Source organism: Tursiops truncatus, chromosome X (genome assembly GCF_011762595.2).
Source record: "Tursiops truncatus isolate mTurTru1 chromosome X, mTurTru1.mat.Y, whole genome shotgun sequence".
NCBI classification, from domain to species: Eukaryota; Metazoa; Chordata; class Mammalia; order Artiodactyla; family Delphinidae; genus Tursiops; species Tursiops truncatus.
The window spans coordinates 113588282-113616153 of NC_047055.1; the positions used below are offsets into that span (position 1 = coordinate 113588282).

The window sequence follows — 27872 nt, forward strand, 5'->3', positions numbered from 1 at the left end:
GGGGCTTCCCTGGTGGCACAGTGGTTGGGAGTCTGCCTGTTGATGCAGGGGACATGGGTTCGTGCCCCGGTCCGGGAGGATACCGCTTGCCGTGGAGCGGCTGGGCCCGTGGGCCATGGCCGCTGAGCCTGCGCGTCCGGAGCTTGTGCTCCGCGGCGGGAGAGGCCACAGCGGTGAGAGGCCCGTGTAACGCAGAAAAAAAAAAAAAGCTACAAGGATGTATTGTATAACATGGGGAATATAGCCCATATTTTATAATAACTATAAATGGAGTATAACCTTTAAAAATTGTGAATCACTATATTATTTACCTGAAACTTATATAATATTATACATCAACTATAGAGAAAAAAATAGAGTTTATAAAGGTAATGCATGCAAGACCTCTTCAATAGAACCAGGTGGCAACTGCAAACAGAAAAAAAAAAAGGATTATATACCATGATCAAGTGGGATTTATGCCAGGAATACAGAGTTGGTTCAATATCTGAAATTCAATTAATGTACAGTACATCATAGAATAAAGAACAAAAACTACATGATCATCTCAATACATGCAGACAAGGCATTTGACAAAATTAAATACCACTTTTTAATTTAAAAAAAAAAATCAATAAACTAGTATTAGGAATGAACTTCCTCAACCTGATAAAGAGCATCCACAAAAAAGTCACAGCTAATATCACACTTAAAGGTGAAAGACTGAATGCCTTCCCCCTAAGATTAAGAACAAGACAAGGAAGCCTACTCTTGCTTTTCTATTTAACAGTGACTGAGACTGTAGCCAGGATAGTCAGGCAATAAAGTGAAATCAAAGGCACAGAATAGAAAGGAGGAAGCAAAACTTCCTCTATTTGCAGATGACATGATTTATAAATAGAAAATCCTAAGGGATCCACTAAAAATCAATTAGAGCTAATAAATGAGTTTAGCAAAGTCTCAGGATACAAGATGAATCAATATACAAAAATCAATTGTTTTTCTGTACACTTGCAATGAACAACCCCAAAATGAAATTAAAATGACAATTCCATTTATAATAGCATCAAAAAGAATAAAACACTTGGGCTAGATTTAACAAAAGAAGAGTAAAACTTAAACTCTGAACACTACAAAACATTGCTGAAAGAAATTAAAGACCTCAATAAATGGAGAGCTATCCTGTGTTCATGAATCAGATGATTTAACTGTTAAGATGACAATACTTCCCAAACTGATCTACCGATTCAACGTAATCCACATCAACATTCCAGCTGGTTTCTTTTGAGAAACTGATCCTAAAATTCATATAGAAATGCAAGGGACCCAGAAAGCCAAAACAATCTTGAAAAAGAGAAACAAAGTTGAAGGATTCACACCTCCAATTTCAAAACTTTCTACAAAATCTACAGTAAGCAAGACAGTGTGGTACTGGCATAAGGATGGACATATAGATCAATGGAACAGAACTCAGAGTCCAGAAATAAACCCTGACATTTATGGTCAATTGATTTTTAAAAAATAAATAAATTTATTTATTTATTTATTTTTGGCTGGGTTGGGTCTCTGCTGCTGTGTGCAGGCTTTCTCTAGTTGTGGCAAGCGGGGGCTACTCTTCGTTGTGGTGCACAGGCTTCTCATTGCAGTGGCTTTTCCTGATGCACAGCACAGGCTCTAGGCACGTGGGCTTCAGTAATTATGGCTCGCGGGCTCTAGAGCGCAGGCTCGGTAGTTGTGGCACACGGGCTTTGTTGCTCCGCAGCATGTGGGATCTTCCCGGACCAGGGATTGAACCCGTGTCCCCTGCATTGGCAGGCAGATTCTTAACCACTGCGCCAGCAGGGAAGCCCTGGTCAATTGATTTTTGACAAGAGCGCCAAGATCATTCAATGGGGAAAGAATAGTCTTTTCAACAAATGGTGCTGGGACAACTAGATATTCACATGCAAAGGATAAATTTGTATCCCTACCTCATACCATATATGAAAATTAACTCAAAATTGATCAAGAACTAAATGTAAGACCTAAAAATACAAAATTCTTAGAAGAAAACATAAGCACAAATAATCTTGACTTTGGCCCAAAAGCACAAGCAACCAAAGAAAAAATAAATTGGACTTCATCAAAATTAAAACCTTTGTGCTTCAAAGAACATCATCAAGAAAATGAGAAGAAGGCTTCCCTGGTGGCATGGTGGTTGGGAGTCTGCCTGCCGATGCAGGGGACACGGGTTCGTGCCCCGGTCCGGGAAGATCCCACGTGCCGCGGAGCAGCTGGGCCCACGAGCCATGGCCGCTGGGCCTGCGCGTCCGGAGCCTGTGCTCCGCAACGGGAGAGGCCACAACAGTGAGAGGCCCGCGTACCACAAAAAAAAAAAAAAAGAAAGAAAAAAAGAAAATGAGAAGACAACCCACTGAATGGGAGAAAATATTTGCAAATCATACATTTGATAAGGAGCTTGTAACTAGAATATTTTAAAAACTCTTACAAAAAAATATAAAAATAAATAACTCAATTAAAAAATTAGCAAATGGGACTTCCCTGGTGGTGCAGTGGTTAAGAATCTGCCTGCCAATGCAGGGGACATGGGTTCGAGCCCTGGTCCGGGAAGATCCCACATGCCGCGGAGCAACTAAGCCCGTGTGCCACAAGTACTGAGCCTGCACTCTAGAGCCCGCAAGCCACAACTACTGAGCCCATGTGCTGCAACTACTGAAGCCCGCACGCCTAGAGCCCATGCTCCGCCACAAGAGAAGCCACCACAATGAGAAGCCCCCACACCACAACAAAGAGTAGCCCCTGCTCGCCACAACTAGAGAAAGCCCGTGCACAGCAATGAAGACCCAACACAGCCAAAAAAACCACATCAAATGATCTGAATGGTATTTCCCCAAAGAAGATCTACAAATGTCTAATGAACACATGAAAAGATCCTCAACATCATTAGTCATTAGGGACATTCAAATAAAAACCCTAATGAGATACCACTCCATACCCACTAGGATGGGTATAATCAAAAGGACAGACAATAACAAGTGTTGCTGAGGATGTGGAGAAATAAGAACCCTCATACTTTCCTGGTGGGAATATAAAATGGTGCAGCGACTTGGGAAAACAGTTTAGAAGTTCCTCAAAATGTTAAACATTGAGCTACCATATGACCCAGCAATTCTACTCATAAGTCTATAGCCAAGAGAACTGAAAACATGTTTTATATAATAACTTTTACGTGAATGTTCATAGTAGCATTGCTCACTATAGCGAAAAAATAGAAACAATCCAAATGCCCATCAACTGATGATTGGATGAATACAATGTAACATATTCATACAATGGAATATTATTCAGCATTAAAAAGGAATGAAGTTCTGATTCATGATACAACATGGATGAACTTTGAAATACAACACTGAATAAAAGAAGTCAGACACGAAAGACTCCATATTGTCTGATTACATTTATATGAAATGTCCAGAACAGCCCAAACATATAGAGACAAAAGGAGATTTGTGATTACCTAGGGCTGTGGAGGTATAGGGTAGGAGAGTAACTGCTAATGGTTTGGGGGGCGGGGGATGAAAATGTTCTAAAACTGACTGTGGTGATGATTGTACGGCTCTATGAATATACCAAAAATTCACTGAAGTTTACACTTTAAACTGGTGAATTGTGTAGTATGTGAATAATAAAGCTGCTATTATTAAAAAGTGATCCAGGAAAACAGTTTGGCATTTCCTCAAAAAGTTAACCACAAAACTACCATATGACCCTGAAATTCCTACTACTAGGTATATACCCCAAAGAATTGAAAACAGGGCCTCAAATAAGTACACGTACACTCATGTGCATAGCAACACTATTCACAATAGCCAAAAAGGTGGAAAAAACCCAGATGTCCATCAAATGAATGGACTAAAAAATGAGATATATTCATACGATGAAATATTATCCAGCCTTAAAAATGAATGAAGTACTGATACATGCTACAACACGGATGAACCTCAAAAACATTATGCTAAGTAAAAGAAGCCAGACAAAAGGGTCACATCGAGTATGATTCTATTTACATGACATGTCCAGAACAGGTAAATGCATAGAAAAAGAATACAGATGGGTGGTTGCCAGGTGCTGGGGGAAGAGGAAATAGGGAGAAACTGCTTAATAAATAAGGAACTTTACTTTGGAGTGATGGAAATGTTCAAGAACGAGATAGAAGTGGTGGTTACACAACTTTGTGTAAATGGCACTTAACTGTTCCTTTCAAGATGGTTAATTTTGGGCTTCCCTGGTGGCACAGTGGTTAAGGATCTGTTTGCCAATGCAGGACACAAGGGTTCAAGCCCTGGTCCAGGAAGATCCCACATGCCTTGGAGCAACTAAGCCCATGCGCCACAACTACTGAGCCTACGCTCTAGAGCCCGTGAGCCACAACTACTGAGCCCACGTGCCACAACTACTGAAGCTCGTGTGCCTAGAGCACATGCTCTGCAACAAGAGAAGCCACTGCAATAAGAAGACAGTGCACCACAACGAAGAGTAGCTCCCGCACGCCACAACTAAAGAAAGACCGCGCAGCTACGAAGACCCAGCACAGCCAAAAATAAATAAATTTATTTTTAAAAAGATGGTTAATTTTGTGTTACATGAATTTCACCTCAATAAATTATTTAAAAGAAACAGCAATCCAAAAATTGAAGTTAATGTTCCCATTTGCATGCAACATTTTAAAAGCTGAAAAGTATTTCAAAAAGAGAGAATTTACGTTTACGTTTTTATGTTTTGTTTTGTTTTGTTTTTGCGGTATGTGGGCCTCTCACTGTTGTGGCCTCTCCTGTTGCGGAGCACAGGCTCTGGACGCGCAGGCTCAACTGCCACGGCTCACGGGCCCAGCTGCTCCACGTCATGTGGGATCTTCCCGGACCGGGGCACGAACCCGTGTCCCCTGCATCGGCAGGCGGACTCTCAACCACTGCGCCACCAGGGAAGCCCTACGTTTTTTTTAACCTAAGAAATTTGGCTAAATTTTTAAAACTCTGGGTAATCTTAGATATAAAAAGAGAATAACTCTCTTTACTCTCATAATAAATTACTACCATGGAATTAGTTCAGTTGGAGCTTTTGAAAGATTTATTTCATGACATGCTTACAGATCTGAAAGAGTTAGTGCATCTCCTGTTGCCCCACTGTCAGAGATTAACTTGCTAACTCACTGGCACAAGTCAGCTGGGAGGGAGACCAACATGTGATTCCCAAAGGAAAACATTCCACACTAATTAGAATAGAATACTCTGTATCCTAAACTCCGCATCTTAAGCCTGAGTAAACTGCTAAAACCAAGATGTGGAACAGAAATTGGGAAAATTATCTATAACCTAGATAACAAAGGAATGGAGTTTAAGAGCAAGTTATTCACACAAGCACCGCAGCTTGTTTGTTTCTGGTTTAATTTGCATGTGGAGACTATGTCCGTTAAACACTCAAGTGAGTTTCAAATAGATTCTCTGAAGCTTCTAATTACATGGGGGTAGTGGGGGGCACATCATCTATTCAGAAACAACACACTTTTCAGGAAGCAGATAATCTAGCATTTCTCAAATTCTACGTAGAATATTCTAAAAACATGAAGCAAATCTCATGAAGTTCTGTATTGAATAGCTATAAAAAATCTGATCGAGTTATAAAATCTAATAAAAATTCAATGATGCTACCAAATGTCACATAGGTATGGACAGAGCTATTTATAAACGTACTGAATAAACAGATATAAATTTACAGAGAGGCTTTCTTGTTCCCTGCCACTGAGTTTTAAATTGAGATTTTATATTGGTACATTTTCAACTGAAATCAAATCAAACATAAAATATCTCTCAGATAATACTTTATGGCACATCATATATTCAAAGCTACATCTTCCTAAAGGTAGTTTCCAACGTTATCCCAATTTAACCTTCAGTTCAAGTGATGATGCCTCGTGCAAAATCACTCTGGGCAGCTTGAGAACTGTGTGCGTAAATGAGAAAGGGGCAGAGGGTGAACCCAGCTCACTCTCCCCTTTTGATCCAGGAAGACAGGCGCACTCCTAGCACTCACCTTTCTCAGATTTCTTGTCTTTCATTGAAGATGACGTGCCACAGCCCATGTCTTGTAAATCATGAATCAACTTCTCACTCTAAAACAGGGTGAAAAGTGCTTCCCTTTACTCTGCGAGGAGCCCCTCCTGACTGATCCACTTCGGTCACAGATCCTGATGAGGAGGACACACAAGGGAGGGAGGAAAGCGGCCGTTAACAAGGTGTCTAAGGGCTGCTCAGCAGGATTCATTTTACGCTTCTTCTGAACTGCTGTTCATCATATGATATGGAAAGTGATCAGACATAGTCTAATCCTGGTTTATTTTCCAAAACACAGAAGCAGCAACAGAGCAGCTGTACATTGCTTTTCTGCAACACATAAATTACATTTTCCCCGTGTCTAGGTCAGATCAATACTCTATAAAATAAAGCATTAAAATGAAAAGAAAAATGGAAATGTAAGATCATACAATTTTCTAATTGAAATATAGGGAATGGGATATGAAAGGATCTGACATAATTTAACTGTTTTGCTTTTAAGCTCAAAATAGTTAAATCTATCTGGGCTTTTAAAAACACAAATTGGAGAATGGCTATGAGACAACAACAACATATTTATACAACTATGCCAAAATTCAAATCAAAATGAGTTCTTTGACACTATTTCTCAGAATCAGTCAGGGCACTTATTTAAAAAAAAAAAAAAAAAAAAAAAGGAGGCTTCAAGGCCTCCCCAGAAACTAAAGCATCAGAATCCAGGAAGTTCCCTTTTCAAACAAGCTCTCCAGGCATTTCTGAGGCCCCTCCAAAGTCTGCCCTTGCACTCACCAGGCCTTCCGATGGCTCAGCTGAGACTGTTACATTGGATCTTCCACAATCACTCCATGGGAGTTTTCAACAAAATTCCTTTCTGTAGTAATCCCACCTCATGCCTTTTTAGGGTGATGTTTCCTTTATTTCGTGATACTCCAAACCAGCCTGTGCTAATCTATTTGCATTTCTTGATAGTAACAAAGTCAAAGAACAACTGACTTGGGACTCTGCCAGGCATGCCTATTTTTCCGTTAGTACTACACTAAACGCTGCAAGATTGCGACTCAATGAAAGAAAGGGGCAAAACAAAATGAGCAAAATATCTGAATTATGGAAATATTTTTAAAACGACAATAACCTTAATAAACAGATATTCTGATCAGAGCTAGGCTTGATTCTATTATGTATTGAATTAATTAACCCTCCTAAACTTTGGGTTATTTCCAAATTTGAGAGGCATTTCTTACATATCTCTCTTATCTACATCAGGCGTAAAAAAATGTTAACAGGGTCAGCTCCAAGGGCAGAAAACCCTTGTGGCATTCCACTCCAGACCAATCTCTAGGGTTACTACAGACACATTACATTCACACTCTCCTACTCCTTCAGTTAGGTGGTAAATTTACCCATCGTAAGCATCCACTTCCTTATCTATGAGACGTCCTGGTAAATTTCGCTAACTATTTTAATGAAATTAAGATATATAATTTGACACCTTGACATTCCAGGCTAGCCAGCAGCAGCAGAAGAAAAAGAGGAGGAGGAGGAAGAGAAGAAGGAAGGAAGGAGGGAGGAAGAAAGGAAGGAAGGAAGGAAATCAGTTTGCCATTACTTTTAATAACAGAATTATAGACGTTTAAAGGTGGTAGACTTTTAGAATTACCCAGAATTTACACAAAGTGCAAGAAAACCAAGCCCCTTGTCTAAAGTCATATAGACAAACTGGCTGTCAAACTCTGTTGCATATTAGCATCACCTGGGGAGCTTTTAAAACTCCCAATGCTCAGACGGCACCTCACCAAATTAGTCTCTGGGGATTTAAAACATAGTGATGCCTGGGTCCCATCCCCAGAGATTCTGAGGTAATTGGTATTGAGTGGGGTTTGGGCATCAGGGGCGTTAAAAGCTCCCCAGGTGATTTTAATGTGCAGCAAAGTTTGCCATTCTCTACTGCAGACAATGTTCTAGGGAACCCATAGTGATGCCTAGTGATCATCACATTTTCCTCTAAATGCTTTGACTCCATCTGTTTGGAACAGAATTTTTCCAGAGGTCATGTCAGGCTTATAAGGCAGTGGCTTCTGGCATCTACTCTTTGCTTGTTTTTGAAATTGGGGCACTATTTACTCATCACCTCTGCTCTCTCCATTCTCAGACATTTCTCAAAGGTTATCTGCAGTGCCTATGAGAACACGTCTGCTGGGTTCTTCCTCACCCTTTGAAGTAGTTCATTTGGTCCTGGTGAGTTTCTCCAAGTGCCTAGATCCATGCTCTCCTATATGAGCATCACAAAACTTACCAGGGGAGATTATTTTAAAATGCAGACTCCCAGGCTTTACTGCCAATACTTGGATTCAAGCAGTCCAAGGGGGCCTGGGAATGTGCAATTAAAAGTGCACCCTTCATGGGACTTCGACACAAGCACTCCCCATATCTCAGTTTGAGAAAAACTGCTCTCCATATCTCCCTTGGGCTTTGCTTCCATCTTTATGCTATTTTTTTCTATCCCTTTTTATGAATACATAAGAGTTAGGCATTGAGTAGGCAACACTGATGCTACGATAGGAAGTGATATATTTCAAACTCAATTTTTTTCTCCAGAAAAAAAAAGCAATCTCTCTCCAAAGGCATTTGGTTCTCAGCCACTCCTCAGTCAATTCATTACACAACAAACAGAAGTCCATATAAAAGATTCACTAGGAACTAAAAAGCATCAAACTTGAATATATTTCTGCTAGACTGTAAGCTCCATGGGTACCTTTGTTTCTAAATACTCTTTGAATCTCTGGCACCTACACAGTGCATTTCACATAGCAGGTGCTTGATAAATGCCAAATGAATGAATGAATGAATGAATAAGGGAATGCATATTTCTAAGCCAGGGTCCTTTAAAAAATTAATGCTAAAAGTAATTATTAGTCCATCATTTCGTGCACAGATACATGCTATTTGACTACACAAAAGCCTTTTATTAAACCAGAAAATGGGTAGTACTTATATATTCCTTTTTAAAGAAAAACTTTAAATCATGATAGAAAGAAATGAGCATTGTTCTAGAATTCTTGGGTTATTAGAAAAAAATAATTTGCTATTAGAATTTTTACATTATTAAATAATAATAATTTAATTTCCTTAGGTAACAGGTAAAACAAAACAAAAGAGTCAGCTCATTTTAATTCTCACCAAAACAAGAGCTGGTTAAGGCCAGGTGCCACTTACTACTCCCATACACTACCCAACCTAGACTGCAATCACCCACTTAAAGGCTGAGAGGGACGCACGTTTGTAAGCAGTGTATGTCCCTTTGAGGACAACCCTGGGTGGTGCAAAGCTGATAAAAATGATTTGGGAATTTTCCATTATTTGGGACAATCTAAGCTTCTTCCACTCCCTGCCCTCTGTCAGCATCAGATAAACAGTGTGCTAAAGAGGTCTCTGAAGAAATCATTTCCCTAGTGCCTGAAAGGAGTTCTCCAGCTCAAGAGGTGGGTAGTCTCTGCAGCATTCACAAAGACCCAAGGATGCCGTAGTCAGTGACATAAACCACTTAAAAGGTGGATCTTGGCAAATAACAGCTTGAAACTTGCTCAGTGCTGCTGCCCCTACCAATATATACCGAGGGTGGTTTTAAAGCATAAACGTAAAATAATGACTCATCCTTGGCACACTTATAATCTGCAAAAGGAAAGTCTTCCAAGGCTTCTGCTAAAAGGTTTTCACTGTGCGTGGCGGGGGGTGGGTGGGGGTGCGGGGGAGGGTAGAGTGGGGGAGAACTGTTTGACGTTGTTTAGTTCTTTTCATCTTAACCACTATTCATTTCCCAAGGCGAAAATACAAGGAAAGAACAAAAGATGGCCCTTGGAGCCAACCCAACCTTGGTCTCCAAGCACCCTCCAAGTGCTAGCCCAGCCTCCCCAAGTTGTTCTTATTCATTCTTGATTTTTTTTCAAAGTGCATCTCTATTGAACGTCCACACCTTGGCTCAGCCACCTTGACCTTGATTCTGCTCCGCCTCTGGCATTCTAGATGTGACTTGTGTGGTTTCCCATGCTAGAAGCTCAGCTTTTCCTACAGATGCTGACTTTTTTGAGAAATCTGTACTCCAGCTTGGCCCCAAGAAACCCAAATCCAGAACCCATAGTCATTTAACTGGCACCATACCCCAGCCCCCAGAGTGGGAGGTGAGCAGATCTAATTCTTCCCCCTTGGACTGTGAGACACAAGCATGGAGGACAGATGCGTCTTCAGGCTTACTCTGCGGCATTCTCTTTGGCATTCATTGAAACAGAGGTTCTACAGCCTGGTGTCTGTGGACTAAAGATAATGAAGGGGCATAGAGCCGGGTAGAGGAGTCCCTGGCAGACTGCTCTAGATAGGCCCCTTCCACCATTACTCTTCCAGTAGAACACTGTAGCATTTGCTCCTGTGTGGGGTCTTAAATGAATAAAGGGAGTTCTGTAAGATGGAGCTGGTGATTATTCCTGGGTCCATGAAAGGGTAAGAAAAAGGAGGAAACGATACTGACCACCAGAATGTATCTGAGGGTGTGTGTTCTATCAGACAGGATTGTAATCAGGAGGCAGCTAGGCCTAGTGCCAGGTTTTCCAAAGTGTGTTTGTGGAAGAGGAGTTCTATGTGGTTTATGATTCTAGAAATAAGACCCCCCCAACAAGTAAAAGTCCCACCATCAAATAAGTTCAGGAGAAGTAGGATTAAACAGGTTCCTTTACTGCAGAACTCTTCAGAGCTTTCTGGATGTTAATATGCATCTCTAATATGAATCTAACTGCCTAATGCTGGTCCAATGGACACTGGAGTTTAGAAGTCAGACGAACCAGAGTTTAAATTCTCCTCAGATAGTCATTAATTCCTCTGCACCTCAGTTTTCTCATAAGAAAATAGGGATAATAACACCTACCTTACAGACTTGTATCAAAGGCTAATGAGAAGATCAATGGTGGAAAAAACCAACTGGAACAAAGAGCAATTCTTCTTAGCTGACGAGTTAGGAGGAGCCATGCACGGGTGGTACCCACTGTGGTTGACGTGTTGAAACAAAACGTGTTTGCTCACATCTCTTCCTTCAGAATGCACTGTCCGGGACCTCCCAGAGGTTAAATCCCACAGGTGTCTGTCTGCTGGTTCTGGGATAATCATAGACTCACAGAGAAAAGGACTCTTTTCCCCTGAGACCGCTAAGATCTGAGAAAACGCTTTACCAGTAATAATAATAACAGCTAAAGTCACTACTATTTATTAAGGGACTATTTACCCAGCACAGTGGGTACTTTATATTTCTACTATTCCAGTTAATCTTCACAGCAACTTTCAAGGGGAAAGTTGTTCACTCCCGTATTAGAGATGCAGAAACTAAGACTAAGAAATTAAATATCAGACTCCATGGCACAGCCGAACAGTGGCAGAACTAAAGACCCATTCTGTTTCATGCTTAAAGAACAAAAATGTCTGTCCACCAAAAAGTTAGCTGTGCCTTGGTTTCAGGATCCAATTTGATCAATCTACAGAAGCACTAAATCACTAAAGGGAATTCTTGAACATTGCAAGGAATTCTGTTTCCATTTCTTACAGATAGATGGAAATCCTGTGGTCCTCTGCGCCAACAAGAGGGCAAGGGAGCTAAAGGAAGATTTCTGAACATGAAGTTGTATAGTGGGCAATGACCCATGAGGGGCCTGGAAGGGTTTCTCAAAGTATCCCCTCCCTCATTTTCTAGCTCTCACCCAAGTGACCACAGAGTTTTCCCAAGTATGGAGTTCATCTGAAACAGGCTACAACCCTTCAGAATGCAAAGTCACTTGTATACCTTTTTAAGCTGATGACAACTGATTTGTAATCAGCATATTTGAGAAAAGTCATTCTGAGAAATTGCAAAGCAATAAAATAAACTTCAAGTAGAACACATTTCCTGTTCCATTGCTACACAATGTATGTTTATAATGTAGACTTCTGCTTGCCCAAAATACCTAAGAACAAACAAACATATTACCTGTTCCTTCTGCTTGGCCGATGCAGAGGATTATCCTCACCCCAGGTGTTTCAAGAAAATCAAAATCAGAAAAAAAACTTCTCTGTGAAGGATGCAGAGATCTGAAAGAAAAGAGGTACAATTCCAGCTCTCTCTGGAGCATCCCCCTACACATACTTAACACACACACACACACACACACACACACACACACACACACACACACACACGCTCCATACATCTCACATTTCTGCAGCTCTCTGCAGGGAGAGCTCTTGTTTAAACAAATCAAAAAACAAATACAGGGACTTCCCTGGTGGCGCAGTAGTTCAGAGTCCGCCTGCCAATGCAGGGGACATGGGTTCGAGCCCTGGTCCTGGAAGATCTCACATGCCACGGAGCAACTAAGCCCGTGCTCCACAACTACTGAGCCTGCGCTCTAGAGCCCGCAAGCCACAACTACTGAAGCCCGCCTGCCACAACTACTGAAGCCTGTACGCCTAGAGCCCGTGCTCTGCAATAAGAGAAGCCACCGCGATGAGAAGCCCGCAGACTGCAACAAAGAGTAGTCCCTGCTCGCCACAACTAGAGAAAGCCCGTGGGCAGCAACAAAGACCCAATGCAGCCAAAAATAAACAAATAAATAAATTAAAACTAAAACAAAAACAAATACGCATGCATACACACAAAGAAATAACTCGAACAGACTTTGCCTTTCAGCCTGGAAGGTGAACCCAGAGCCGTAGATCCAGGAGAGGCTGGGCTGGCCCGTGAGCCGCAGCTGTCTGCCCCAACCCTGCCCTGTTCCCAGTGAAGAGATAAACGGATGCACTCAAGTAATGCGCTGTGGTCACATGACTGCTTCCAAGGGGACCAGGTCACTGTTTGCATAAACAATCTGATCAGTACAAAATACAAAATAAATTTTGGTAAATAAGGGCAGAAAAGCACTTAGTAGCTGACTCTTTAGGTCAACTGAGGATCATTTTTAGGAAACATTATAGTAACCTGGGCACGATTAAGAAAAGGAAGTGGGGGCTTCCCTGGCGGTGCAGTGGTTGAGAGTCCGCCTGCCGATGCAGGGGACGCGGGTTCGTGCCCCGGTCCGGGAAGATCCCACATGCCGCGGAGCGGCTGGGCCTGTGAGCCATGGTTGCTGAGCCTGCGCGTCCAGAGCCTGGGCTCCGCGACGGGAGAGGCCACAACAGTGAGAGGCCCGCGTACCGCAAGAAAAAAAAAAAAAGGAAGTGGGAACACTAAACATTACTCCTTAGGATTTGAAAAGGCATGGGTTTAAGACAGTAACCTTTGGGTGCCATACTGCAAATTCATTTCTATGACATTTTTATTCTTCCAGTTATTCAATTAGCTGCTGGTTGAAGAACGTGAAATGGAGTCCCCCTAACACTGAGTTCCTCTGTGGAGTTTATGATTAAACTCTCTATCCCAAACTTTATTCCCTTTCTTGCCCTGCACCTGTTCCCCTCAAGTTGAGGAGTACCAAAGAAAAGGGAGGATTGAAACTGAGCAGGACCCTGCAGGGGCCCTCCCAGGTACAAAAGCCCCTCCATGTCCCCTGTTTCTTGTTCGTAGAGAAAGGCTTTAGTCTCCTAGGCTTCTCTGAGTTCCAAAGAGCAGACGCAAGCAGTTAATGATGAGGACAACAGTCACAGGACTCCTAGCTCCTCCTGAAGGGATACAGATAATCTGATGTATATCTCTGAGCTGTTCGGCAGAAACTAAGACCCCTTACCCAGCGGAGGATGGTGACTCCCTGCTGACCACAGGTATGTAGACACCACACTGGCTGGAAGCAGAAGGTTGAGATTCCTGAAACACCACCCTGCTACCTCACCACCAACCAATCAGAGGAAGCTCCACAAGCTGGTCATGCATCCTATGACCCTCTCCCCAACACTGTCTTTTAAAACCCTTGCCTGAAAGCCATCAGGGAGTCCAGGTCTTTTGAGCATAAGCTGCCCGTTCTCCTTGCGTGGCACCCTGCAATAAACCCTTACTTGGCTACAAACACCCGCTGTCAGAGTTTGGCTTTCGGCGCCACGGGCACACGAGCCCTTGCTCGGTAAAAAAAAGTATCTGTGAGAGGGAGATTCACCTCCCATCATCAGCAAAACGGAAAAGGAAAGTTGACCTGTGATTTTGCTGAGTTTGAGAAGGAAGACGAGGAAGACATGACTGAAAAACTGAAGTGCCAGTGTCAGTACTGGATGTCACCAGCCTCAGTTCTGCTGTCCTTTGAGGCTATCCAGAGGCGAGTGATCTTGTTCCTAGAGTCTCATGCTGACTGCAGCTGCGCCAACAGCAATATTCCTCCCAAACTCTTCCTAACTGGTTACACAGCGTATGTATTTTTGAGCTTACTGGCCTTAGGCATCGTGAGCTAGGATTTAAAGGTCTCCAGCCATAATCATTTCATAACCCCACCCAAGCTGGTCTTTAGTCAATTCCTTTCTGCAATTGAGAACCACAGGAGATCCAGTAAAGTGGTTACCTAGCTTACTATTTAATCTAATGGAGTCACTTTAAAAATAACTGGAAAGGCAGTTCTGGGCTTCTGTACTCCTATTAGCATATTAAATATTGTCAGAGGGCCTCATTATGAGCTAATACAAATGTATAGGTTTCCATGGCAGGGACTCCAAGATTAGAACCTGATGTGAGGCTGCCATACACACTGTAAATGAGAATATAATTACCCAGGCTCCCCCAAAATAGTGGACAATGTCACTATATGGCTGGGTTTCCAGCCAAAGGCCTATTCAATCCACGTGATTAAATGATGGCTATGTCTAGATACAGTTGTTCAAATGTCACCTCCTCTGCGTGAAGCCTTTCCTGAATCGCCAAAGGGGACTTAGTCATTCTGTCTTCTGGCTCTCAAAGCCATGTGTGTGTCCAATTATAGAACTTTCCAAAGTGTGCTGTAATTTGTCCTTTTACATGTGAAATCCTGAAGGAAAAGGATCCATTTCATTCCTCTTGGCATCTCCAGCTCCAAATGCATAAGAGGTACTGAAGGGGAGCAGGTTTTGCCACCCAAAATATGCCACTTTGGCATGAGAATTATTTTGAGCTAAAGGCAATCAAAAACCCAACAGATTCAGGAAAAGTTCTTTACCTCCCCCTCAACTGCCTAAATTTACATTGGAAAGGGGCCCTGTACCAGGAAAAGAACTATTACCAGAGATACCTTTTTACCTAACAAACTTATCTGCATTACAGGGCAACCTCTATTTTCCAAACCTCTCCTCTGCCTTCCTGCGAATGGCTTTCCTTTTCTTTGTATCCCCAGTCCCCCACCCTTTTCCTTAGCTCAGGACGTTATATAAGCCCCAATTATCTGGCTACCTTTTGAGTCTTCATATCTTTATGGGATTCCCATGTGTACATAATTAATTTGTTTTTCTCCTGTTAATCTGTCTTATATCAATTTAACCATTAGACTAGCCAAAGAACCTAGAAGGGAAGAAGGGAAAATTTTTCTGCCCCTACAGTACTCACTAAATATTTGTTTAATCATGGAAAGAACTCATGATTTAGGTGGTTATTTTAACAGCCAGTCTCTGGACCATGAATTGGATTGGCTGTGACCTTTATGTGATTTGGCTAAAATTTAGAATTTGCTTAAAATGAAGAACTTCACCATATTTTTCCACTGTATGAAGAACACTAAAATGTTACTTTGAGCACCACAAAGAGTCCTGTAGCCAGCTTCCAATTGTTAAATGAACCAGCATTGATGTATGGGAACAAATCACAATAATGATAATAACATTTATTGAGCACTTACCATATTTTAGTCACTTGTTAATTTTAAAGGTGTTAATCTTATTTAATTCACACACCATCCTATAAGGTATATACTATTATTATCCCTAATTACGCATTAGGAACTATAGCCCGAAGTCAAACAGCAAGCGAGTGGCAGAGTTGGGATTTGAACTCGGGCACTTTGACTCTAGAACCTCTACTTATGATCATTACACTATACTGCTTCAGTCAGCCCCTTGTGTGTCTGCAAAATGAAGCTTCCAGCCTCTTTGCAGATGTTCTCTGACTTTCCTCCAGCTAGGCAGGGCTATGTTCTCCCAGCCTGAAAAAAGAAAAAATGATGGGCAAAATACCATTAACTCACTCAAAAACAGATTTATACCCCCAGCAGGCAAGTTGGGTCAATTTATCTGTCAATGGGCACATCATCGTATGAAAACAGCCAATAGGAAAGGTGAGAGTTCAATTTCCCCCTTGGAAAAGGCCATAGAAATATCAAATCATCCTGAACTAAGATGCACTGGGCTCTTCTACTCAATTCAACACATTTTTATTGAGCTCCCTCTATGTGGCAGGCACTGTGCTGAGAAGCAAGGACATAAATGGTGAACAAAATGGATATGATTAGGTGAGGTAAACACATAGGTAAATAAGAAATCAAAATAAAATGACAAATAAAAAGTAACTCCCCTATTGGAATATAAGCTCCAGGAATCTAAAACAGTGCCAGGCGCATAATTGATATTTATTACATGAATAAATGAAAGCAATATGGTATGACAAAGTCTCTAATAGGACAGGTATGAGGCACAGAGAAAGAGCCCTACCCCAGAAAGGGCGATGAAGCAAGGCTTTCTAGAAGAAGTGATGCACTGAGACCTGATGATTTCACAGCCAGAAGTTAGGAGTTAACCAGAAGAAAAGAGAGTGTTCTTGTAGATATGTACTTAACAAGAATGTGAAATGGGAGAGGTGAAACAAAAATCAGAATGAAGTGAGTCCCTAATTATAATGCTGCAATTAGACTTATAAGCAGATAGAGAAAACTGTCCATCTGCTGTGTTTGAAAAATGGTGGCCTCTCCACCTCTGAAGGCTGGACTTACTCTTTCTTGGCTGTCTTGGTGGTCTCTCCTTCCTTTCTCACTTCCCCACTCCGCTACTGGGTTTGCCTTCACCTTCCAAATAAACTTGGTCTCAAATGCTTGTCTCAGGGTCAGCTTCTGAGGGAACCCAAACCAGGATGCTCAGTTAGTCTATGGTAGTAGCAAGCTATAGAGGAACAGAGAAGACTGGTTTCCTCACGAGGAAGAAACTGGGCATTGCAGGCAAACCTCTACTATTGCACAAGCTTCCTGAAGCTGGCCACAGTTCCAACTTCTACCAAGGAAAAGTCATTCTAATAGGCAGCTCCTATAATTGGTCATGACACACCCTGGGGAATATACTAGAATCTAGGCAAAGCAGCTGGACTTGGGAATAGACTGAGAAAAGAAATGACGTGTGCAGATCTATTTGGTGCTGAGTACTTCAGGTGTCTGCCCACTCATGGCCCTGATAGCGCCAAAGTGGGGAGCTCAGATGGGGCTGGCCTCCCAGCTCTGACAACTCTCAGCTAGCCCTCTGGTGCTGGGGCTGTTACCAAACTCAGGTTCAGCTGCCTGCTTGAAAGCCAATACTCGAGAGATGAGTGTTGGTTGGAAAGGAAAGGCTGCTTTATTCAGGAGGCCGGCAACCTGGGGAGAAGGTGGACTAGTGTCCAAAAACCAATTCTGAAGATTCTGTTCAACCATGAAAGTTTTTAAAGGGAGGATCATTTGGGGAGGGTGGTCAGAGTCTTCCTTATCTTCCAATGTGTTCAGCCTTTATTCTGATTGGTTGGTGGTGAGGTAACAGGGCAGAGTTCCTGGGAGCTTGTGCTCAGCCTGAAGTTACCATCCTCCACCTGGGTGGGGGCCTTAGTTCCCTGCAGAACTCAAAGGTATTGTTAGTGTATTACTCGAGGAGGCACCACGACCCTGGCTGCACTGTTGTTTCTTGACTGCTCCTTCCCTGTTTCTGCATTCCCTCCCTTCCCTGATTAGCAACTGTTTGAATCTGCCCTTTGGAACTCCAGGAAGGTCAAGGAGGCTGAATGAAGCTTATTTCGTACAAACAAGAAACAGGGAACCCAGCTTTCTAGCACCTAGCAGTCTCCAAACTGAGGTACCTGCCCCACAGAAAATACACAGGTATGTTGGACAATGGAAAGCAAAATATTAGAACTCATATTTTCTTATTCTTTCTGAATTTTCTATTTTCCTCTATGTTTGGTAATGTAAACAAAATATGAGTTCAGTAGTATTAGTTGTAAATAAATAAATATAACTGTATCAGAAGTCCATTCTCAAAAAGCTTTCACTGCGACAGGTTCATGATCAAAAACATTTGAAGAACCTTGATTTAAAGAGCCTGCTTCCTGGGGCTTCCCTGGTGGTGCAGTGGTTGAGAGTCCGCCTGCCGATGCAGGGGACACGGGTTCGTGCCCCGGTCCGGGAAGATCCCACATGCCACGGAGCGGCTGAGCCCGTGAGCCATGGCCGCTGAGCCTGAGCGTCCGGAGCCTGTGCTCCGCAACAGGAGAGGCCACAATAGTGAGAGGCCCGCGTACCGCCAAAAAAAAAAAAAAAAAAAAAAGAGCCTGCTTCCTTTTGAAGAGAGGGAAGGAATACTAAGTAGTTTTACATTTTCATAAAGAGAAAGGATCAAGCATATTTCCAGGGATGAGTTCTGGGTACTGAAAAACCACAGTAAGTAGGAGAAAAGTGAGGCCATATTTGGCAAGTCATTAGAAAGTTATTAAAATAAATCAAAGGTGGGTTATAAGTCACTATCAGGTGAAAGAAATTCATAAAGGCCAGGGCTGGGCAGATCTGTCTGTTGGGGTCACCTGGTCAGCAGCCACAATGACAAGCTGAAATAGCTGTCCTGTGTTGAAGTTTATAAATTCATCATTGAAAGGCTCCATCTTGGGTACAAAAGTTGATCTTTCCATGGTTGTGACTTAATAAATACAAGATTAGTAGATACCAGAATTTAAATTTTGACCACTGATAATCTAACCCTAGCTATGTCCTAGATGGCTTGAGTTTAAAACAAAGCAAAACAAAACAAACAAAAAAACTCCTTACATTAACCTTGAATGTTCATAAATCAAATGAAAAGTCTTCAGAGAGAGTAAGAGGGAATAAGGACACTCTACTCACTCTACCCTGTCTCTCCCATGGAATGAAGCTATAAAACCTGGACAGAGGGCTTCCCTGGTGGCGCACTGGTTAAGAATCCTCCTACCAATGCAGGGGACACGGGTTCGAACCCTGGTCCAGGAAGATCCCACATGCCACGGAGCAACTAAGCCGCTGCACCACAACTACTGAGCCTGCGCTCTAGAGCCCGCAAGCCGCAACAACTGAAGCCCGTGTGCCTGCAACAAGAGAAGCCACCGCAATGAGAAGCCCGCGCACCGCAACGAAGAGTAGCCCCCGCTCACCGCAACTACAGAAAGCCCGCGCACAGCAATGAAAACCCAACACAGCCAAAAATAAATAAATAAAATAAATAAATTTATCTTTTAAAAAACCCAAAACCTGGACAGAATCCATGGACCAGCTATTTGAAGACTGGCAAATTCCAAGATGGCTCCTAATGATCCCTGCCTCCTGGTGTTCGTGCCTTTGTGTAATCTACTCCCTTTCAGTATAAGGCTTGACCTAGTGACTGCCTTCTAATCAACAGAATATGGCAAATGTGTTGGCCTGTCACTTCCGTGACTTATGAAAGACTATGCCTTTCCGTCTTGCTAGCAGACTCTCTCTATGGCCTTCACAACTCGTGCGCTTTTGATGAAGTAAGCTGCCGTGTTGGAGAGGCCCACATGACACAGGACTGAGGGAAGTCTCTGGCCAAAAGCCAGCAAGGAACTGGGGCCGTCAGTCAGACCTCAAGGAACTGAATCTTGCCAACAACCACGTGAGCTTGGAAGCAGATCCTTCCCCAATTAAGCCTTAAGATGACTGCAGCCCAGCCAACACCTTGATTGTAGCAGCTTGTGAGAGATCCTGAAGTAGAGGGCCCATGTAAGCTTTGTCCAGATTCATGACCCACAGAAGCTGTGAGATCACAAATGAGCGTTTTAAGCCTCTAAGTTTTTTGTAATTTGTTATACAGCAATAAATAAGTAACACAAGGACTCTAGAAAGTAAAAAGCAGAAGGCATACTGAGGAAGATCAGAGTTTGAAGTACCACCACGCTGGTGGTGAGTTGACCATTTTTTCCCCTCCAATTCCCCCAGACAGGATTCAAGGAAGCAGAAATTAAAATCAAAAGCACAGTGAGAGTGCTTGCTTCGTCAGCACATATACTAAAACTGGAACGATACAGAGAAGATTAGCATGGCCCCTGAGCAAGGATGACATGCAAATTCGTGAAGCGTTCCATATTTTTCAATGTTCATTGCATCTCTATGTACAATAGCCAGGACATGGAAGCAACCTAAGTGTCCATCAACAGATGAATGGATAAGCAGATGTGGCACAGATATACAATGGAATATTACTCAGCCATAAAAAGGAACGAAATTGAGTTATTTGTAGGGAGATGGATGGACCTACAGTCTGTCATACAGAGTGAAGTACGTCAGAAAGAGAAAAACAAATACCGTATGCTAACACATATATATGGAATTTAAGAAAAAAAAATGTCATGAAAAACCTAGGGGTAAAACAGGAATAAAGACAGAGACCTACTAGAGAATGGACTTGAGGATATGGGGAGAGGGAAGGGTAAACTGGGACGAAGTGAGAGAGTGGCATGGACTTACATACACTACCAAATGTAAAATAGATAGCTTGTTGGAAGCAGCCACATAGCACAGGGAGATCAGCTCAGTGCTTTGTGTCCACCTAGAGGGGTGGGATAGGGAGGGTGGGAGGGAGGGAGACGCAAGAGGGAGGAGATATGGGGATATATGTATATGTATAGCTGATTCACTTTGTCATAAAGCAGAAACTAACACACCATTGTAAAGCAATTATACTCCAATAAAGATGTTAAAAAAAGCACAGTGAGCTAACACTGCACACCTATTAGATTTTTTAAAAATCCTAATAATATCCAGTGCTGGCTAGGATATGGAGCAACTAGAACTCTTATACTTTGCTGGTGGGAATGCAAAATGGTGCAGCCACTCTGAAAAAAATAGTTTGGTAGTTTTTCATACAGTTGAACATGCATATGGCACTTGCCATATGACATAGCAATCCTACCCATCGTGGATATTTACTCCAAAGGAATGAAAGCTTATATTCATACAAAAACCTGTACACAGGTTCATATGGTCAAATACCGAAAACAGCCCAAATGTTCTTCAATGGGTGAATGGATACACAAACTGTGGGACATCCATACAATGGAATGTTATTTACCAATAAAAAGGAACAAACTACTGATACACACAAGCTGGATGAATCTCAAAGGCATTATGCTGAAAGAAGCCAGGCTTAAAACGTTGAGTATACTTACATGACATTCTCGAAAAGACAAAACTGTAGTAATGGAGAACTGATTAATGGTTGCCAAGGTTTATGGGGTGGGGGTGGGGATATGACTACAAAGGAATAGCAAGAGGGAGTTTTGGAGGCGATGTTCTGTATCCTGATTATGGTGGTGGTAACACTAATCTACCCACGTGTTAAAATTCACAGAACTGTACAACAAGTCGGTTTTACTGTACACTAATTTAAAAATAAATTTTTTAAAAAACTTCAGAGCTGGCTCTGGCTTAGCACCTTTGGGTCTGTAGATATTAAAGTCCCCATGGGCTGACTCTGATTGCCAAGGGCCTTCTTAAAGCACAGCCAGAAGCAATGTCTGCTGCTGTAAACTACGAGCACTACGGAAAACACTTGCCTTTCCCTCTGACTTCACTTTTAGCTCTCTATACATGGGCAAAACTCAAAAAACAGAGATCCCAGTGAGAAAACGCACCCCATCCATCCTTTACTTAACAGATACTTACTGAGCAAGTTCTAGCTACGAAGCAGGGATACAATGATGAATACATTCTGATTCATTTCCCTACCAGGTTCACAGTGCAGTGAGGGACACGGGCCCGTCCACAAATAATTTCAAGACAGGAGGTGTAGGTACAGAGATATGCCGTGTGCTATTGGAGCCCAGAAGGATATGAGCCCTACCAGGGCAAGTCAGGTAATGCTTCCTAGAGCATACAAAGTGGAGAAAGGCATTCCAGGGCACTCGGAAGCAGGTTACATTTGAGTAATGTTTCCTGAGACTAGGGGATAGAGGGTGTATAGAGCAGGGGATGGGGATGTGAACCTGAGGAGGCAGATTGGTGCCAAGTGTGACTGTTCTTGAAAATCGCAGCAAAGAAGTCATACTTTAATCTGTCAGTTAGGGATTGCAATTTCAAATGCTTACATAGGCTGGAGTACATAATATAAATGAATAAAGCAGCCTAGGTGGAAATGATGGGACATTCTAGAGAGTTCTTGTCTAAATGAGGCAGCTGCTACTTACCAGTAGCTCCCTCTTAGGCTGTCATCCAGAAATCCTGGTCCACTGTTACCCAGTGTAATTTTTCAAGAGAAACTGACATACTTTTATGTAAAATCTCCCTATTTTTAAACGTCAGTATGAGTATACGTCTACAAATTATAAGATGCCATCGATTACAAGGTGTATTATTATTTTATGTACGAATAAGAAAGAAAAAAGCCACCCATCAAACTATGACACTCCATCGATTTTAAGGCACGTTCCAATTTCAGAGGTGCTAAAATGTGAAAAAATGTGCATCTTAGAATCAATGAAATGCAGTAATTCTCATTTTCTCAAAACACTGTATAGACTCCGGGTTGAGGCTGCCAGATTGCAAACTCTGTTTAAGTGAAGGGGAGCCTAAGAGTAATCTGATTAGATTCACACTTTAGGAAGATCACCCTGAAGGTCAGATGTGATGACCTGGGAAAAAGCCAGCCAGAGAAAGACCAATGAGGAAGCTCCTGCAAGGATCCAGGAGATCGATGATAAGTGCTGAATTAAAGCGGTGGCAGTGGAGATCAGGGGCCAAATGTGAAAGCCTTTTTCTTTTTAATGTGAAAGTCTTTTAGGTAATAAGTCCCACAGGTCCCAGACTGGGTATAGGTAGCAAGGGGGACAGAGGCATCCAGAATGATTCCAAGGTTCCTAGTTTGGAATACCAGATGGATTCATCACTTCTTCAACAATGCTCACTGGGTGCCAGGCACTGCACTGGGCCCTGGGGGTACAACGGTGGATAAGACAGACATGGTCCCTGCTCTCTCGTCATTTACCGTCTAGTGAGTGACGCCATTAATTGCGGTAGAGGGCTACCGGGTATGGGGTAGGACGCGAAGGGGGACAGGCGTGTTTATGGTGGAGAAAAATAACGAGTTAAAAAGTCATATAGCCAGTAGAAGCTCCTTTTAAAGCCCAGAAAATAAATCAGGTCTGCAGATTCTGATTAAAGAGGTCATCAGGTTACCGATAACAGTTAAAGTGATTAGAGAAGATAAAACAGGCTGGGAGAGCTTGTAAAGTCACAAGGCTTTAGGGGCAAAATCAGAAGCCCGGAGGAATAGAGACATTTAAACGGAATGAGGAGGAAGGAGCAAACAAAGGAGACTAAAAAAGCAACAGTGCAGAAAGGAAGAGGCCCAGGAGAGAGGGTTATCTGTAAACCAAGGGAGACATATTATCATATAATCCAATATGCCTTTATCTATAATTACTGCACAGAGTAATTTACCTTGGCAATGTACAATTCAGATTTTCAGAGTTTATGGGTATTTTGCATGAATTCCAAATAGGCTTATCAGAACTGCTTCTTATTTAGAGAGTTGTGATATTTTTAAATATTGCCACAATCTGTTCGTTTAGCTTGCATGTGCTTGCGTTTTGCAGGCGCCTCAGTTTGACATCTAGCATGAGTCAATGGCAGAGCAATGTAATTCCTTCTTTTTTTTCCTTCTGCAGGAGCTATAATCTGTCATTCCAAGACGAATGTAAAACAAAGAATACACATTTATGCAATTCCCTCTCATGTCAAAGCACTGTGAATTGGGCAAAACTGACCTAGGCACAGACAGCGGAGTCCCTTTGCAAGATCATCACGAGGGCCTTGGCCCAGAGCTCTGTAACAGGTGAGCCTGTGATATGATAAGATACTCTGGTCCTCTGGACTTGTTCAGAAAGGCCCTTCATTTTATGGGAGAGGAAACCAGGCCCAAAGAGGTTAAGCAGCCTCCCCAACATTATAGTTGTACAACTTGGTGGCCAGTACTCTTTCTATTACATCAAGGTGATCCAATTCCACCCTATAAAGATAGCTCCAGGGATTTCCCTGGCGGTCCAGTGGTTAAGACTCTGAGCTCCCAATGCAGGAGGCACAGGTTTGATCCCTGGTTGGGGAACTAAGATCCCGCATGCTGCACGGTGTGACCAAAATAATAATAACAAATAAATACCTTTCTAAACGATAGCTCCAATGCAATATATGTTAAAGTATGACAAACTCCATACACAAAACATTAACTCTACTAGAGTTGGCCAAACAACTAGACAGAGGAAGGTTAACTTTTAAACATCTAGTTCCATGTCTACCCAGATCTCATTCAATTTATCTGCTACTTTAAGAGTTTTTATCCTTCCCTCTAAGTTTTACCAGTTCCACACAGGTTGAAGGAAAACAGACTCCTAGATTTTCACTTTCCTGGTTGCTGAATTAGCAACCATCGTCACGCTTGTAGATTTACTTGAAGAGGATTCCTCAGGCTCATCTGGAATTTTCCAGAGGTAGATTCTAGAATTATTCTTTAATAGGTTGCCTTGGCAACCCCACAATGATGGAGGCAGGTATGACAGTACCTGCCAACAGAATGTGAACAACACAACCTGGATGAGAGAACCACTTCCTGCTTACTGGGAAGGCAGGTTCCAGGTTCTTCAAGCTTTCTTTTTGCCAACCGTTGCCTCCCTTTCAACCATTTTTGTTTTTATGAACACAGACAACAACAGTTGGTTTCTTAGAGGAATGTTGAAACTATTACCTAAAGCAAGGCCGAGGAAAGATCCATGGCTTTCTTTTCAAAACACTTGCCAGTATTGCCTCAGATGACTAAGAGTTTATGGTGAAGACTGTGGAAAAGGTTTTAGTTTAAGAATACTTATTCTTGGGAATTCCCTGGCGGTCCAGTGGTAAGACTCGGCACTTTCACTTCCATGGGCCCGTGTTCGATCCCTGGTTGGGGAACTAAGATCCCACAAGCCGCAGAGGCGCGGCCAAAAACAAAACAAAACAAAAACTTATTCTTGTCTTGGTTTTATTCATACATTCATTCAACAAATATTCGTTGAGCATCTACTGTGTGCAAGGCACTGTTCTAGACCCTGGGGATACACTACCAACAGAACTGACAAGGTTGGTCCCTTCCCTCATGAAGTTTATAGCCTTGTGGGGGAAGTAAACATTAATCAAATAATCATAAAAATAAATGTGAAATTGCAAAGGAGGAGTACATGGATTATAAGAGTGAGTCAGGAGGTCAAGCAAAGGCTTCTGAAGATAACATTATTTTATTTTATTTTATTTTATTTGGCCACACAGCATGGCAGGTGGGATCTTAGTTCCCCGACCAGGGATCGAACCCATGTCCCCTGCATTGGGAGTGTGGAGTCTTAACCACTGGACCGCCAGGGAAGTCCCTGAAGTCGATCTTTAAACTGACATCGGAAAGACAAATACTGATTACTTAGTTGAAAGTGCTGATAGGGGAATGGAGTCAAGCATACACTTGAATTAAGGTTCAGTGACCTGGAGTACATAACTGGACTCCATGATTTGGGGACTTTCAAAGGAGAATCTAGGGTTTAATATAGGTCTTAGTTTACTAAAGCTGAAGTTAGTATCTTCACCAATATCCCAAAGAGGGCACAATCTGTGAGTGTCATTTACATAAAACTCTCTAAAACAGTGCTTCTCAGACTCTGATGTGCTTATAGATAACCTGGGGATCCTGTTAAAACACAGACTCCTGGGCCCAGCCCCTAGAGGTTCTGATTCAGTAGGTCTGGAGTAGGGCTCATGAATCTGTATTTCTAATTAATTCCCAAGTGATGGTAAAGCATACTTTGAGAGGCACTGCCTCCTAACACAGTATGATATTTGTTTAAATCTCTATTTCTTTTTCAACCCACTCTTTCATGACTTTTAAAGTCAAATTATATTCTACAATGCTTTTGTGATCTTTACGGTCAATTCAGTAGTACCACCGGAACAAGAGAATGTTGTCATGTATAAATCAAACAATGCCATAGCTAAAGATTTCAAATATTTGGAAAGAATGAGAGAAATAACAATTACAAGCAAACTGAGGTATCAGTAATGTACTAAAACTTCACTAATTTACCCCAGTGAGGTGGACTGTTAATTCTTATTTTGTAATAAGTCTGATTTACAAAGTGGTTTTAAGGCATGTAATACAAATTAACCTGATGTAACTAAGGACAGGCAATTCCTATATGTTTAATGACTTTCACTTTAACAGGTAGATAAGAGCTATTTGTAATGAATACTCTCACATTTTGAATGAAGCTCTGGATTTTACATTACATGAGATAAGAATAACCTCCCCGCTGGGTCTCTGTTTCTCACTACTAAACACAATTCCTGCTGATACGCCATGATCTTGTTGGTATGGCTACATGAAAAGGACACTAGGAAAACCAGTTGGTGAGAGATCCAAGATTTCTCTGCACTGTTTTTCTTGAGAAGGTTGTGAAGTTAATATAGGGTCTGGAGCAAACTACTGTCATTTTTAAAAATAAAAAATGAAGTCTCTGTGCATGGAAGAATAGGAGGATTAGGAAAGGGGACCAGGAGTAAGTTTTTGTAATTCTGAGTAAACATCAGCTCTGCCACTTACAAGGTGGGCACCTTAGGTAACTTTTATTACTTCTCTGGGCCTCAGTCTTCTCATTTTTAATATAGGGATAATAATATTTAAATGGAATAATCTAAGTGGAAAATTCTTCATAAACTATAAAGTGCTAAACAGATATTAGCTACCATTTCTAGGAGAGCCCTACATTTTCTGAGTGGTTACACATCCTGGAGAAGAAATGTGGTCTGACCGGTGGGTTGGGGTATGTCTGGGAGCATCAGAGAATTCGGTTTCAGAGTCAGATCTAGCTCCACCACTTAACAGCTGTGTGTGAGCTTGGGAAAATTACATGACCTCTCTGTGCCTGTTCTTAAAAACCAGGATAGTAATAGCGCCACCCACACTGCGTTGACGTAAGGAATAAATGGGTTCATAGATATTGTGGCAGCCACTGCTAGTTGCCTAGCCAGTATCTATTCTCCTTTCTTCCTTACCAATAAAGTCCCAATTTTATTCTAGGTGGCAATGGACTCAGCCACCGAAACTTGATTTGCTAGGATCCCTCGCAGTTAGGGGTGGTCATGTGACTCTGTTCTGGCCAATACGACATAAGCTGAAATCTACTGGCTGAGGCTTCCAGAAAAGCCATTTTTCTGATAAAAAAGACAAGACAGCTGTCATGAGCCCTTTCCTTTTTGCCCTTCCCCCACTGTGCCTGGAACCATGACATAATGCCTGGAGGAGGAGCAGCCCTCTTGAGTGCATTAGGAACAGAGGCTCATGCTGAGAATGATATTGCAAAAAGACTAAAGGATGGGACACAGAGCCTGGGACACAGATGACGATGTGAAGTTGCTTCTTTCCTAACTTCATATCACATGAGATAAAAGGCAACCCCTCTGTGTTAAGTCCCTGTTATTTCATCATTTACCTCATCACACGCAGCCAAACATTCTCTAAGCGATACACTCGTAAAGCAGTTTGAGTGATGCCTGGCTTACAGTTAGTATTCAGTAAATGTTATTATTTGCCCAGCATTTTGTTGCCTAA

The 27872-nt window shown here is 42.1% G+C and overlaps 1 protein-coding gene and 1 non-coding gene across 6 annotated transcripts in view; one reads left to right on the forward strand and one right to left on the reverse strand.

The window, feature by feature from the left end:
- PPEF1 (protein phosphatase with EF-hand domain 1) overlaps positions 1-27872 on the reverse strand; it is a 148767-nt gene that overhangs the window by 111110 nt on the left and 9785 nt on the right. For 3 of the 5 annotated variants that reach the window (XM_073798778.1, XM_019927731.3, XM_073798775.1), the window contains 2 exons: positions 12091-12191; positions 6070-6223 (listed from right to left, as the gene is read on the reverse strand). In XM_073798778.1, coding sequence (XP_073654879.1) covers positions 6070-6118 — 49 coding nt within the window. In that variant the 5' untranslated portion in view covers positions 6119-6223; positions 12091-12191. Of the gene's footprint in view, positions 1-6069; positions 6224-10244; positions 10391-11001; positions 11055-12090; positions 12192-16966; positions 17084-27872 lie in introns of all 5 variants that reach the window. The other 2 variants (XM_073798776.1, XM_073798777.1) reach the window with 2 other exon arrangements.
- LOC117310501 (U6 spliceosomal RNA) lies at positions 20237-20343 on the forward strand. The gene has a single exon (XR_004524645.1). It is a non-coding gene; the product is annotated as a U6 spliceosomal RNA (small nuclear RNA).